The sequence below is a fragment of the Bos javanicus genome, chromosome X (genome assembly GCF_032452875.1).
Source record: "Bos javanicus breed banteng chromosome X, ARS-OSU_banteng_1.0, whole genome shotgun sequence".
Lineage (NCBI taxonomy): Eukaryota > Metazoa > Chordata > Mammalia > Artiodactyla > Bovidae > Bos > Bos javanicus.
In genome coordinates this window covers 14,169,015-14,183,617 of record NC_083897.1, presented here as the reverse complement: position 1 = coordinate 14,183,617, position 14,603 = coordinate 14,169,015, and the positions used below count along the sequence as shown (strand labels likewise).

The window sequence follows — 14,603 nt, the reverse complement described above, 5'->3', positions numbered from 1 at the left end:
TTTGTGACAGCATGGATGTGACGGGAGTTTGGGGACACATGGATACATGTTTATGTATGGCTGAGCCCCTTCAGTGTTCACCTAAAACTATCACAACACTCCAATATAAAACAAAAAGTTAAAAAAATATTGAATTACAAGTTGAAATGGTGAATATAAAGGGCACAAACTATCAAATGCTGAACTACATGGCTTCTCAAAAAAATTATTTCTATTCATGATGTAAGAAAAGAATCCATTCTCACCCTGAATACAGAGCCAATACACCTTCTTCTTTATAGATTCGGAACAAGGCATGAAACATTCCTCGGTATTTTATCTCTTTGAAGCGGACATCAATACTTTGGCCTTGAACTTGAAGTCGTGTTTTGGTCAGGTCCACGGGGAAAGTTCCTATGAAGTAACACACTCATTTATAAGTTTTTCCAGAGAGTCATAGTTAAATTTTGGATGATTCGGGCCAATGGTAATTTTTAAAACATAAGGCAAAGTCCTTTTTATAACAGCTAGATCTTCACTAAAATATTACTATTAGAGGACAAGGGCTGTATATGATCAAGTGAAATGTACTATATCTGCTGCTGCTACTGCTAAGTCGCTTCAGTCGTGTCCGACTCTGTGCAACCCCATAGAGGGCGGCCCACCAGGCTCCCCCGTCCCTGGGATTCTCCAGGCAAGAACACTGGAGTGGGTTGCCATTTCCTTCTCCAATCCATGAAAGTGAAAAGTGAAAGTGAAGTCGATCAGTCATGTCCGACTCTTCGCTACCCCATGGACTGAAGCCCACCAGGCTCCTCTGCCCATGGGATTTTCCAGGCAAGAGTACTGGAGTGGGTTGCCATTGCCTTCTCCCGTACTATATCTAGGCAGCAGGATTTGACCCACAGTATAACTGAAACTGTGATATAATAAAGTGCTTTAGCATAGACCTAACACACTATAAATGCAAAATAACTTACATGTTGTTTTAATTTCATCTTAACATACAATCTGGCAATTATCTGTCTCTTCCTTCTGCCCCACCTCCCACCTCGTCTCCCTACTTCCCCCTCATAAAATCTCCGCAAATTTTTGCAAAGAAGATAGGAAAGCATGGGATTGCTGCTCCACATACTCTTAAATACTGTTACAAAGCTTTGTGGGTTTTTCTTTTATCTGTTTATAAGAAACAGTTTTCTAGCATTATGAAAGATAATGGTAAAGTCCTGCTGCTGCTGCTGCTAAGTCACTTCAGTTGTGTCCGACTCTGTGCGACCCCATAGACGGCAGCCCATCAGGCTCCCCCATCCCTGGGATTCTCCAGGCAAGAACACTGGAGTGGGTTGCCATTTCCTTCTCCAATGCATGAAAGGAAAAAGTGAAAGGGAAGTCGCTCAGTCGTGTCCGACCCTCAGCGACCCCATGGACTACAGCCCACCAGGCTCCTCCATCCATGGGATTTTCCAGGCAAGAGTACTGGAGTGGGGTGCCATTACCTTCTCCGGGTAAAGTCCTAAACGGGACTAAATAGCCTACTCATCTGGTTCCTTGGGTAATTCAGGACTAACCAGCACAGTGTTTAGCAGGAAAATTTCTTTAACCAAACTTCTTTCTCTTATTACATCAACACAGACAAAGTAGTCATTATATTGGCAAAATGTTTCAAGGACTATTTCAAGGTCTAAAACTAACACAGTGATTAAGTGATTATGCAACTCTGGTCACTGATGACCCCGATATCATAACACCAGAGTTCATGACAAGAAAGTCAAGAAAAGCTAGTAGGGTCACTCAACAAACAATTTAGGAAAGAGGATCTGGAAAATGAAAAACAATCTAAAAGTACTTCAAAATTAAAATAAAAAAGAGAAGAATCTAGTTTGATCTTGTTGGTCAATTTTCTTCCAAAATGGGAAAGAGGTTTGACAACAAGGAGTTTGAATACTTACTAAGAAATTTATGAACAACTTAGCACACAGGAAAGGTCATTAGTATAAGACTATAGCAGAAACCGCTATCTTACCGAACTCCTCTATATTTTCATGCACACTTCTTAAGCCTAGCAAATTAAATCATTAAACCACCAAAACAGCATCCTAAGTTTGACTTTTCTTAACGTCACTTGCAGTAGTAGTACTTTCCCAGAAAATATTACTTGATAGAATTGAGACAAGTTTTTTTCTTATTTTTAATTGAAGGATAATTACAGTGTCGTGTTGGTTTCTGGATGATCCATGTTGATGTATGAGACAAGTTTTTAAAACAAATAGGCAAGCTTCTTTTTCTCCACTTTTTACCAAAAATAACATTACCCGTATCTATACCCTAAAGGAGCAGATATGTCGGTTTCTACATTCTTACCAAACTCAGCAACAATAGAGGCAAGGCCGCCATACACAAAGGGTTTCCAATTCAGACCAGACATCTCATGGCTTACAGTGGCACTTTTCTGGTGCTAAAAATAAACACAAATCAGAACAAGGCACAAGAGTGAGGAGCACCTGTCAGTGTATGATCACAACTTAGAGCAAACAAAACAGACATAGAGAAAAACCCTACCAAGTGGAATGACACAAAATGAAGGCTCCTGTTTTATGTGATAGATGACCATGAATGTGTTCTTTACTGCCTTTCTGTAGGGGTAAGTGTGCGATTCACTCAAATGTCAACCTGTGCACTTCACATTCTTTAGTTTCTTTAGTGTTTTATCCCCATCCCACCCAAAGAAGAGGTTTCAGTCCATCTAGCACACCCAACTTAAGACATTCAACTAGACAATTACAAGTGAAGGAATCTGGAGTTTAAATTACATAGGCTGAGGCATCTCATAAAAGCAGTTCATCGTATTGTTAGCTTGATTCAGGTGCAAAGCACAGACTGGCATCACTACCCTTTCATATTCTTAGCCCTCTCATCTCTCCACTAAACTTTATTTCATCTAGCTACTTTCCAGCTACACAAAACCTCCTCCCACTAGGCCCAGGCCAAGTTAAGCACCTTTTCACCTTCCTTTGTTTCTCTGAGGAATGACAGCAACATGGATGATGTCCCTCTTCTCTCTGACATTTAACATATATCCATCTAGTGAATCTCCTTGTCCCTGTCCTTTTAAAGCTGCTGCTGCTAAGCTGCTAAGTCACTTCAGTCGTGTCCAACTCTGTGTGACCCCACAGACGGCAGCCCACCAGGCTCCCCCGTCCCTGAGGTTCTCCAGGCAAGAACACTGGAGTGGGTTGCCATTTCCTTCTCCAATGCATGAAAGTGAAAAGTGAAAGTGAAGTCGCTCAGTCATGTCCGACCCTCAGCGACCCCATGGATTGCAGCCCACCAGGCTCCTCCGTCCATGGGATTTTCCAGGCAGGAGTACTGGAGTGGGGTGCCATTGCATTCTCCGCCTTTTAAAGCACATAAATACAAATAGTGTTTTTCTTTGATGTTTGAGTTCTTTAACAAAGTATTCTACTCCCAGTCCTCCTTACCTCCCTCCCCTCCTGCCCCCATTAGACCTGTCACCCTCAATCTTTTCAGCCTATTTTCTTTTCCTGCCACTCCCAGCTATTTCTCTCTGGAGTTTTATTTTCCCCACAGCTCTGCCTTCTCCATGAGTGGTTCTCAAATTTTAATGGGCACCAGAATCACCCAGAAGGCAGATTAAAACACAGATTGCTGGGATTTACTTCTGCAAGTTTTTGATTGGTGGTCTGGGTCTGGCCTGAGAATGTGAAAATTTACAAACAATGCTGATACTTTCAAGCTTTAAGACCTACTGCTCTAGGCCTTGCCTACTAAATTCTGGTCCAGCTGGAAGCTATTTTCTTAGGACAGCTTCTCAGATTTCTCTTAAATATTCCTTTTTTCAGATCTTCAAGGTCTGCCTACTATTGAATTTCAAAAGCAACTTCAACTGGTCTTTGGCCAGGGATGAGGATTCGAAGTTAGACTTGCCTAGGTTTAAATACTCGCACCACCACTTATTCATTCTGTGACCTCAGGCAAGTTATTTAACCATGTGTGCCTGAGTTTGCTGAATTGTAAAATGGGGATAATAATAAGTACTATATCATAGGATTGTTGTGAAAATTAAATAAAACACATAAAACTCTTAGAAAAGTACCTGGCACCTAATTCAACAACTATTAGTTACCATTATTACATTTTTTGAATAGTTAAGTACTCAAATATATATATTTTAACAGATAATACTTACTGCCCACCTCCCCTACTGCCCAATCTGGGATTAGCACTGAATTGACGGTCTCTTTTAAGAGAAGGAAATGGCAACCCACTCCAGTACTCTTGCCTGGAAAATCCCATGGACAGAGGAGCGTGGCAGGCTACAGTCCATGGGGTCGCAAAAAGTCGTACACGACTAAGCGACTTCGCTTTTCACTTTTTCGCTTTTTTTTAAGAGGAGACAAGGTTTTGCTTTATTTCTGCATAAGGAATCCTCTGCAACTAAGCACAGAAAAACAACTTTCCAGAAAGGATAGCTAACATGCAGACAAATGTTTAAGAGGCCACAAAAATAATTATGGAAACTTCCTTTCATGCATAATATGATCAGCCAGTCCATCTGACATACAGAGTGGGCAATACATAGCTCTTTTGGAGGAAAACTGTTTCAAAGAATTCGAAAAAGCAAAGTAGGAATAAGTACTTTAAATATCAGCTGCAGCTTGAAAGAAGAGTCTTGAGTACTAAATACTACCTTATCAACATTTTCAGTTATGCCCATATTTTAAAACTACAAATAATAGCAACACATGACACACACAATGAAAGGGTAGACATGGAAAAGCAAGGAACTAGCACATCCCTTTTCTAAGTTTAGGGGAGGGGGAATCCCCTTTCCAGTCACTAATTTAGAGATTTCCCAAAACAGTCAAACATTTCAAAAGGCAGCTATGCTTCTCTCGAAAGCTCTCTTTATCACTTCTTTCAACTCTTCATTATAGAAGAAGCCTGACTTGACTACCTGCTACCTGCTTTTTAATAAAGATGTACTCAGGGTTCAGAGAATAATACTAATGCAGTTAAAGGCAGGGGGCAAAGCCACAGCAGGGAGCAGAAAGGCCAGTCACAATCTCTGGTCAGTTAGCCCAGTAGTTCTTTAATGAAATTTTCACAATTCTGAATTGAAATAAAGAAAATAAGGGCACCAAGTGCCTTTTTTCAGCTAAATGTATCTCATTTAAAGGACTATTAGAAGATCATGTTCTTCCTACTCCTGGAGCATTTTTCAAAAATCACCTTTCTTACATGAAATGTAGTAGCTGGTAGTTGATTTTGTTTAGTGTTCTTATTTGGCAAAATAAGACTGGCTACCCTAATTTGTGCCGCCTCCCCACACCTTCATTTCAATTTTACTGGTCCATGAAGACTGAAAGTCTGGGACCACTGCCATCTTCCCACTCCCATCTGATAGTAAACTTTCTTTCCCTCCAATGCAGGGAAAGAATCTTGTTACGAAGAAATCCTGTATCATCTTTAAGTCTGATTTTAGACATTCCCTCCTCATACTGAGCCAAAAGTCTGTCTTCCTCTAGTTTTCACTCGTATTTTGGACACAGTATGAACAATTTATTCTTTTCTCCTAGGGGACTCCTTCAAACAGTTAAAGACAGCTACCATTTTCTCCTACAACTTATTTTTTAGGCTAAATATCTACCAATAATTTTTGTTGTTCTCCATATTACACTTCAATTACTATAGCTGAAAATTGCAGTCGCTTTTATGGGAGTCATATCACACTACTGAATCATTAAAATGTCAGCTATAATCTCCAAGTCTTTTACATAAGGCTGTATACATGCATGCATGTTATGTCATACCTATTCCACAGCTGTGTAATGCTCTTTTGAGCCTTCATTTATCTCCTCTATATCTTAAATCTCAGGCATACAAATAATGACTAGGATGAGGTTTTATATTCTGGTTGCCCCATGTTATTTTCTCTCTTAACTAGGTAAGATCCCTGAAGGCTGGCACCTGGTCTCACGGTACTTTTTATAACCCCTAAAATAGCTTACACAGAATTGGGTACACATCCATTAAATACTTGGTTGGTTCCACCGTGATGTCCTTTATAAACATATACAGCCTGTATGTAAAAGGTTACAGGGGAAATCAGAAAGATAACTTGCTGGACCCGACCAATACTACACACTCTGTACATGACACTTTGCTGATCCTCAGAGACTCTCTCCCTAGGTTTTGTTGCAGAAAATTATTTATGTAAAATACTTTCCAAAGGATTTTGATTTGTGGGGTCTATCCCCAGATATGTGTAAAAGAAGCCACATCTGAGTTAAAATAGAAATACAGTACCTTAAGTATTTTCATTGTGTAAAGAAGCCAATGAAAAATGCCTTCAAAATGCAGACATATATTCTGAAATCTGACTAAGGAAAATTTGATAGCCTAAAGAGTGAGAAGAATGTCCTAGAACACAAGTTACATAATCCTGTCATACTACTGCAAAGCTCTGGTCAGAAAAATCCAGGCGCTTTTCTTGGTTTCCCCTTTAAGAAAGAGTAGGCATTAGATATTCTCAGATTCAGAAGATAAAATAGAGACTCAAGCAAATGGTTATTGAAGGCATACTAAATGCCCAATGTGCTACAGGTACAAATGCCATGTTTAAAAGAAAACCACATAACATGTTCTAACACCATAACAATATTTATGTTTCCTGGATAATTAAGGAGATGGGTGTGGGGATAAAAGTTGTATGAAATACAGTACTTGCCTTTCAAGAGCTTATAATCCGGTGGAAGAAATCAAAGTAGTTCATCAGAGAAAAAAAAATAAGTGCTAAACTATATAGCACAAACTATAAGAGCAGGACAAGCATGGAAAAGGAACCAATCCACATGAGCTTAAATAATTCGAAAAAGCTTATGGAGATGAGAGAACTTAAAGTGGGCCTTGATAGAGGGCAGGTAGAATATTCACAGGTGTAGGTAAAGGAGAGAGTAAGGGGAGAACAGGCTGTAGAGACACAAATTTGGGGAAAAACACAGGATGTGGAGGCAAGCATCAGTATGGTTTGTTCTCAGAAGAAAGAACGCAACCTAACTGGAACAGAGAATTATTTTCTATTGAAACAATATGTTGTTTACATATTGTTTATATTGAAACAATATCAGACAAACAGTATGATAAGGAACAGATTCAGTTGAAAGGCATGAAATCAAAGTGAGTGTGGCAGGGTGGAAGGGATACTGTAAATTTTTGAATAGACTAGTGACCTGATGAAATCTACCACATTTTAGTTAGCCTACTAGGGTTGCAGCAAGCAATGGATTACAAACAGGAGAGGCAAGGAAACTAGCTTAGGATGGTGTGAAGTAAAGCAGACAAGATGTTTGTTGGCAGCAAGATTGGAGATAAACTTCTAAAATGGAGACACAAAGGAACTTGATGATGTAGGGAATGAAGGTGAGGGAAGAGGTGATGATGACTTGAAGCACCCCTGGTCTGAAAAAAAAAGACAACAACAAGGAAACACTGACAGAGAACTACAAATGTCCCTGCTTTTACCTTATCTGAGAAGCTAATTCATATTCATAATGGCTGACATCCCAATCAGTTAGCTGAACTGCATTTTAATAGATGCCTTCAATGCCTTGATCTCAAGGAGTGACAGGGGGTAGAAATTGAAAGGGAGCACCTTTCAACAGCATCCCTCACACTAGTACAATGGAGGTGTTTGCTTACTCCGCTTACAATCACGGCCGCCGTTGCAAACTTCACCCTTAGAAAAATTAGGATTATTCCGGGAAAGATACCCATTCACCCTCTGGGTAGCAGGATCTTGCCAGTTCCTCAGCTGTCAGAGCGAGTTCGTGGAGAGAAGGGAGGCGCCTTAATGAGGCGGCCTCCCTGGGGGGTCGAGGAAGCAGGGTTCAATCGAAGAAGTAAAACCACCGATGCCAGAAGAGTGAAAAACAGGGAAGGGACTCAGCTGAGGGGAGAGAGAGATCAAAGGACCGTTAAGCCCCTCCCAGGTCGGGAACCAGGCCAGCCCGGCCCCGCGCGGCCTGGCGCGGCCCAGCCCCGCTCCCCGGCCTGGAAGTGCAGGAGCTCCCCCTCACCTGCTCGGGCTCATCGGACGACTGGGAAGCCGAGGCTCCCACAGTCGGAAGCGCCACTGCAACGCCAACCCGGAAGCATTGATACCAACGGAAGTAACCAAGCTGTCGCCTCGGCAACGGTGGTACAGCCATCCCAACTCCGCCCCTCTAAGCCTAAAAACGGAGGCGCGAAGAAAGAGGCGGAGATGACAAGGGTCTTAACGGGGGAGTAGGGCAGGCTACTGGCGCAAAGGTCCAGAGGGGGAAACCTGACTTTAGGGAAGTGCAGGGAGAAGAGGCTAAGGCATAAGAATGTAGCAGCTTCTGCAGCTAACGTGGGCGCAGTGATGCCTTGTTACAGTATCACCACCCACCTCGCGCGTGCGAGGTCTAGGGAAAGAAGAGGGGTGGGGCGCCTGCGCGCAGAGTTCGGGAATGAAGGGAGCGTGAGGAGGCGGGGCAAAGATCTTAAAAGTGGGAAAAGGCATGAGCGGTATTTAGAGGGGTGCCTGAGCTGGGCTGCCCTCCATGGGGTCGCGAAGAGTCGGACACGACTGAGCGACTTCCCTTTCACTTTTCACTTTCATGCACTGGGGAAGGAAATGGCAACCCACTCCAGTGTTCTTGCCTGGAGAATCCCAGGGACGGGGGAGCCTGGTGGGCTGCAGTCTATGGGGTCACACAGAGTCGGTCACGACTGAAGTGACTTAGCAGCAGCAGCTGAGCTGGGGAGACGGGGCAGGGGGAGGAGATGGGGGCGGAGGAGACAGAAATAAAAATCAAGTAAGCAAACAACCTCAGCATCAGGTCTGAGGTCGCCAGGCCCTCAAAGCACGGTTCACTTCAGTCACTCAGTTGTGTCCGACTCTTTGCGAACCCATGAACCACAGCACGCCAGGCCTCCCTGTTCATCACCAAATGCCGAAGTCTACCCCAACCCATGTCCATTGAGTCGGTGATGCCATCCAACCATGTCATCCTCTGTCGTCCCCTTCTCCTCCTGCCCTCAATCTTTCCCAGCATCAGGGCCTTTTCAAATGAGCCAGCTCTTCACATCAGGTGGCCAAAGTACTGGAGTTTCAGCTTCAACATCAGTCCTTCCAATGAAGACCCAGGACTGATCTCCTTTAGAATGGACTGGTTGGATCTCCTTGCAGTCCAAGGGACTCTCAAGAGTCTTCTCCAACACCACAGTTCAAAAGTATCAATTATTTGGTACTCAGCTTTCTTCACAGTCCAACTCTCACATCCATACACGACTACTGGAAAAACCATAGCCTTGACTAAACGGACCTTTGTTGACAAAGTAACGTCTCTGCTTTTTAATATGCTATCTAGGTTGGTCATAACTTTCCTTCCAAGGAACAAGCGTCTTTTAATTTCATGGCTACAGTCACCATCTGCAGTGATTTTGGAGCCCAGAAAAATAAAGTCTGACACTGTTTCCACTGTTTCCCCATCAATTTGCCATGAAGTGATGGGACCAGATGCCATGATCTTAGTTTTCTGAATGTTGAAGTTTAAGCCAACTTTTTCACTCTCCTCTTTCACTTTCATCAAGAGGCTCTTTAGTTCTTCTTCACTTTCTGCCATAAGGGTGGTGTCATCTGCATATCTGAGGTGATTGATATTTCTCCTGGCAATCTTGATTCCAGCTTGTGCTTCCTCCAGCCCACCATTTCTTATGATGTATTCTGCATATAGGTTAAATAAGCAGGGTGACAATATACAGCCTTGACGTACTCCTTTTCCTATTTGGAACCAAAGCATGGTTAAGAAAGAGCAAATTAGAAGCAGAAAAGGGAACCATAAAAAGTTTTAGATAAGATGAAGAGTGGAAATACTAACAGGGGAGTCTGAGAGTTAATCCGGACCTCACAATCAGCCAGCAAACGATAAGAGGGCCTGGTGACCAGCTTCGGGCTCTAGCCACCCCCAGGAACCAGAAGGGACAACTTCAAATCACCCTAGGTGATTACGTTAACCAATGGGCTACATTTTTAAGCCTCTTGCATGAAGGATCCATAATCACACGGGAATACAAAATAGTATGGTTTAGATGTTGAGTAAAAGTCAGCGCAAAGCACGTGACTCTAAATGATTATTTGTTAAATGAATGAATGTTCAGAATACCTTTGTTCGAAAAGGATCATTCTCATTTTAGTTCACATTTTGCTTTTTTGTCCCCACTTAAAAAATTTATTCAGGCAGCACACATAGTATCAGCTGACACTATGGAACACTTACCAAGGTGGTACAAAAGCTTTCATGTGCACAAAACTACCCTATGAGATAGGGGCTATTATTTCCCCCTTTTGATAGACAGGAAAAGTGAGGTCTTAAGAAGTTAAGAGAGTAACATGGTGAGTGGCAAAGCTGGTATTCAAATTCAATTCTCACTTAAGAGCCCAAGCTCTTAACCACTATGCGACACTGCTTTCAACTTTAGTAATAGCCTTGTTACCTTCAGAAACTTCCTTACTAAAAATAATGTGAGAAACCTGTACATGCATTCCGAAATGTGAATACCCTTAAATTTACATCTCAGCAAAGTACTCTCTTTCAGCCAGACTAAGGGGGTTACAGCTTAGAATCTTTCTAAATTGGAAGGACTATATAATGTCAGGTCCACGAATCAAGGCAAATTGGAAGTGGTCAAACAGGAGATGACAAGAGTGAACATCGACATTCTAGGAATCAGCGAATTGAAATGGACTGGAATGGGTGAATTTAATTCAGATGACCATTATATATACTACTGCGGGCAGGAATCCCTCAGAAGAAATGGAGTGGCCATCATGGTCAACAAAAGAGTCCGAAATGCAGTACTTGGATGCAATCTCAAAAACGACAGAATAATCTCTGTTCATTTCCAAGGCAAACCATTCAATATCACAGTAATCCAAGTCTATGCCCCAACCAGTAACGCTGAAGCAGCTGAAGTTGAACGGTTCCATGAAGACCTACAAGACCTTTTAGAACTAACATCCAAAAAAGATGTCCTTTTCATTATAGGGGACCGGAATGCAAAAGTATGAAGTCAAGAAACACCTGGAGTAACAGACAAATTTGGCCTTGGAATATGGAATGAAGCAGGGCAAAGACTAATAGAGTTTTGCCAAGAGAATGCACTGGTCATAGCAAACACCCTCTACCAACAACACAAGAGAAGACTCTATACATGGACATCACCAGATGGTCAACACCGAAATCAGATTGATTATATTCTTTGCAGCCAAAGATGAACAAGCTCTATAGAGTCAGCAAAAACAAGACCAGGAGCTGACTGTGGCTCAGACCATGAACTCCTTATTGCCAAATTCAGACTTAAATTGAAGAAAGTAGGGAAAACCACTAGACCATTCAGGTATGACCTAAATCAAATCCCTTATGATTATACAGTGGAAGTGAGAAATAGATTTAAGGGCCTAGATCTGATAGATAGAGTGCCTGCTGAACTATGGAATGAGGTTTGTGACACTGTACAGGAGACAGGGATCAAGACCATTCCCATAGAAAAGAAATGCAAAAAAGCAAAATGGCTGTCTGGAGAGGCCTTACAAATAGCTGTGAAAAGAAGAGAAGTGAAAAGCAAAGGAGAAAAGGAAAGATATAAACATCTGAACGCAGAGTTCCAAAGAATGGCAAGAAGAGATAAGAAAGGCTTCTTCAGCGATCAATGCAAAGAAATAGAGGAAAACAACAGAATGGGAAAGACTAGGGATCGCTTCAAGAAAATCAGAGATACCAAAGGAACATTTCATGCAAAGATGGGCTCAATAAAGGACAGAAATGGTATGGACCTAACAGAAGCAGAAGATATTAAGAAGAGATGACAAGAATACACAGAAGAACTGTACAAAAAAGATCTTCACGACCCAGATAATCATGATGATGTGATCACTGGCCTAGAGCCAGACGTCCTGGAATGTGAAGTCAAGTGGGCCTTAGAAAGCATCACTACGAACAAAGCTAGTGGAGGTGATGGAATTCCAGTTGAGCTATTCCAAATCCTGAAAGATGATGCTGTGAAAGTGCTGCTCTCAATATGCCAGCAAATTTGGAAAACTCAGCAGTGGCCACAGGACTGGAAAAGATCAGTTTTCATTCCAATCCCAAAGAAAGGCAATGCCAAAGAATGCTCAAACTACTGCACAATTGCACTCATCTCACATGCTAGTGTAATGCTCAAAATTCTCCAAGCCAGGCTTCAGCAATATGTGAACCGTGAACTTCCTGATGCTCAAGCTGGTTTTAGAAAAGGCAGAGGAACCAGAGATCAAATTGACAACATCCGCTGGATCATGGAAAAGGCAAGAGAGTTCCAGAAAAACATCTATTTCTGCTTTATTGACTATGCCAAAGCCTTTGACTGTGTGGATCACAATAAACTGTGGAAGATTCTTCAAGAGATGGGAATACCAGACCACCTGACCTCCCTCTTGAGAAACCTGTAGGCAGGTCAGGAAGCAACAGTTAGAACTGGACATGGAACAACAGACTGGTTCCAAATAGGAAAAGGAGTTCGTCAAGGCTGTATATTGTCACCCTGCTTATTTAACTTATATGCAGAGTACATCATGAGAAACGCTGGGCTGGAAGAAACACAAGCTGGAATCAAGATTGCCGGGAGAAATATCAATAACCTCAGATATGCAGATGACACCACCCTTATGGCAGAAAGTGAAGAGGAACTCAAAAGCCTCTTGATGAAAGTGAAAGTGAAAGTGGAGAGTGAAAAAGTTGGCTTAAAGCTCAACATTCAGAAAACGAAGATCATGGCATCCGGTCCCACCACTTCATGGGAAATAGATGGGGAAACAGTGGAAACAGTGTCAGACTTTATTTTTCTGGGCTCCAAAATCACTGCAGATGGTGACTGCAGCCATGAAATTAAAAGACGCTTACTCCTTGGAAGGAAAGTTATGACCAACCTAGATAGCATATTCAAAAGCAGAGACATTACTTTGCCAACAAAGGTTCGTCTAGTCAAGGCTATGGTTTTTCCTGTGGTCACGTATGGATGTGAGAGTTGGACTGTGAAGAAGGCTGAGCACCGAAGAATTGATGCTTTTGAACTGTGGTGTTGGAGAAGACTCTTGAGAGTCCCTTGGACTGCAAGGAGATCCAACCAGTCCATTCTGAAGGAGATCAGCCCTGGGATTTCTTTGGAGGGAATGATGTTGAAGCTGAAACTCCAGTACTTTGGCCACCTCATGAGAAGTGTTGACTCATTGGAAAAGACTCTGATGCTGGGAGGGATTGGGGGCAGGAGGAGAAGGGGATGACAGAGGATGAGATGGCTGGATGGCATCATTGACTCGATGGACGTGAGTCTGAGTGAACTCCGGGAGTTGGTGATGGACAGGGAGGCCTGGCATGCTGCGTTTCATGGGGTCCCAAAGAGTCGGACACGATTGAGCGACTGATCTGATCTGATCTGATATTCTCTCCAGTAACATGAACTGTATGTCTAGCTGTAGCTGTGACCTGGGCCTGTCCCTCACATCCAGACTGCCCAACCTTGTAGAATTATAGCTGTCTTTTGACCAAATCACTCTCTTAGCTTTGCTACAAGACTGTACTGAACTTTTGTTGCCTCAGCCACTGCCAGATAATCTCACCAAACACCTAGGTAAACTTCATTAAAAGAAGCATTGTTTTCAAATGACTTATTTTAAAAGATCTACAATAGATTAATTTTAAAATAGCATTTGTAGAAACAACACTATAAACATATAGCACACTTTTATTTAACACATTTGCTGTTTGCTTAGTTTCCAAAATTTTTTTAACTGCAAATTAAAAAAAAAATTTGTCAAAGTTGGCCACTTTTTAATCATTTTCTGTGTATAGTCTCTACCACACGACCCAAATTTGAGTATACTCTGTCTTGGGTTATGCAGTAGTTGTGGGTGCCAGGAATGTTCAAATTCTGATCTCTCCAAGAGATCAGCTATTCAAGTGAATAGAATCCTTGAATCTTCAAGTCAGAAGGAGATTTAGAGTTCCCTTCTATAATATTCATTACAGACAGTTGTCCAGTCCCTGCTAGAATATTTCCAGTGTAAGCATAGATCACAAGTCAACCCATTAAGCTCTTCGATAGTTCTGTTTGAAAACTCTCACTTATGTTGAACCAAAAAGTGCTTTCATCTTTCTACTCTCCCAAGAGAAACACCTTGTCTTAAAAAAATGAAAAAAGAATTTTATTTGGAGTCAGAAGCCCTTTTTTTAAATTAATTGAGGTGAAGTTCACATCACTAATACAATATTATGTCAATTATATTGCAATAAAACTGAGGGGAAAAAATAAATATTGGTAACATTTTTATTTTCATTAAAAGTCACAATTAAGAGAGTGAAAAGGTAAGCTCCAGGCTGGGAGAGGAGATTTTTAATCCACGTATCCCACCAAATCTCATATCCAGTATAAATAAAGAACTCCTAAACTCAGCAATCAAAAGACAGGCAACTCATTTTTTTTTTAAATAGGAAAAATACTTGAAAGACACTTCATAAAAGTCTGGAGAGAAAAGGGAGGCGGGA

General features: G+C 41.8%; 1 protein-coding gene across 5 annotated transcripts in view; it reads right to left on the bottom strand.

Moving 5' to 3' along the window:
* SLC25A14 (solute carrier family 25 member 14) overlaps positions 1–8,177 on the bottom strand; it is a 40,244-nt gene extending 32,067 nt beyond the window's left edge. The window contains exons 1-4 of one of the 5 annotated variants that reach the window (XM_061407950.1): positions 8,076–8,156; positions 7,699–7,945; positions 2,341–2,434; positions 246–393 (exon numbers count right to left, since the gene is read on the bottom strand). In XM_061407950.1, the coding sequence (XP_061263934.1) occupies positions 246–393; positions 2,341–2,434; positions 7,699–7,773 (317 nt within the window). In that variant the 5' untranslated portion in view covers positions 7,774–7,945; positions 8,076–8,156. Of the gene's footprint in view, positions 1–245; positions 394–2,340; positions 2,435–7,698; positions 7,946–8,075 lie in introns of all 5 variants that reach the window. The other 4 variants (XM_061407951.1, XM_061407949.1, XM_061407953.1 and 1 more) reach the window with 4 other exon arrangements.
* Positions 8,178–14,603: the final 6,426 nt, after the last annotated feature.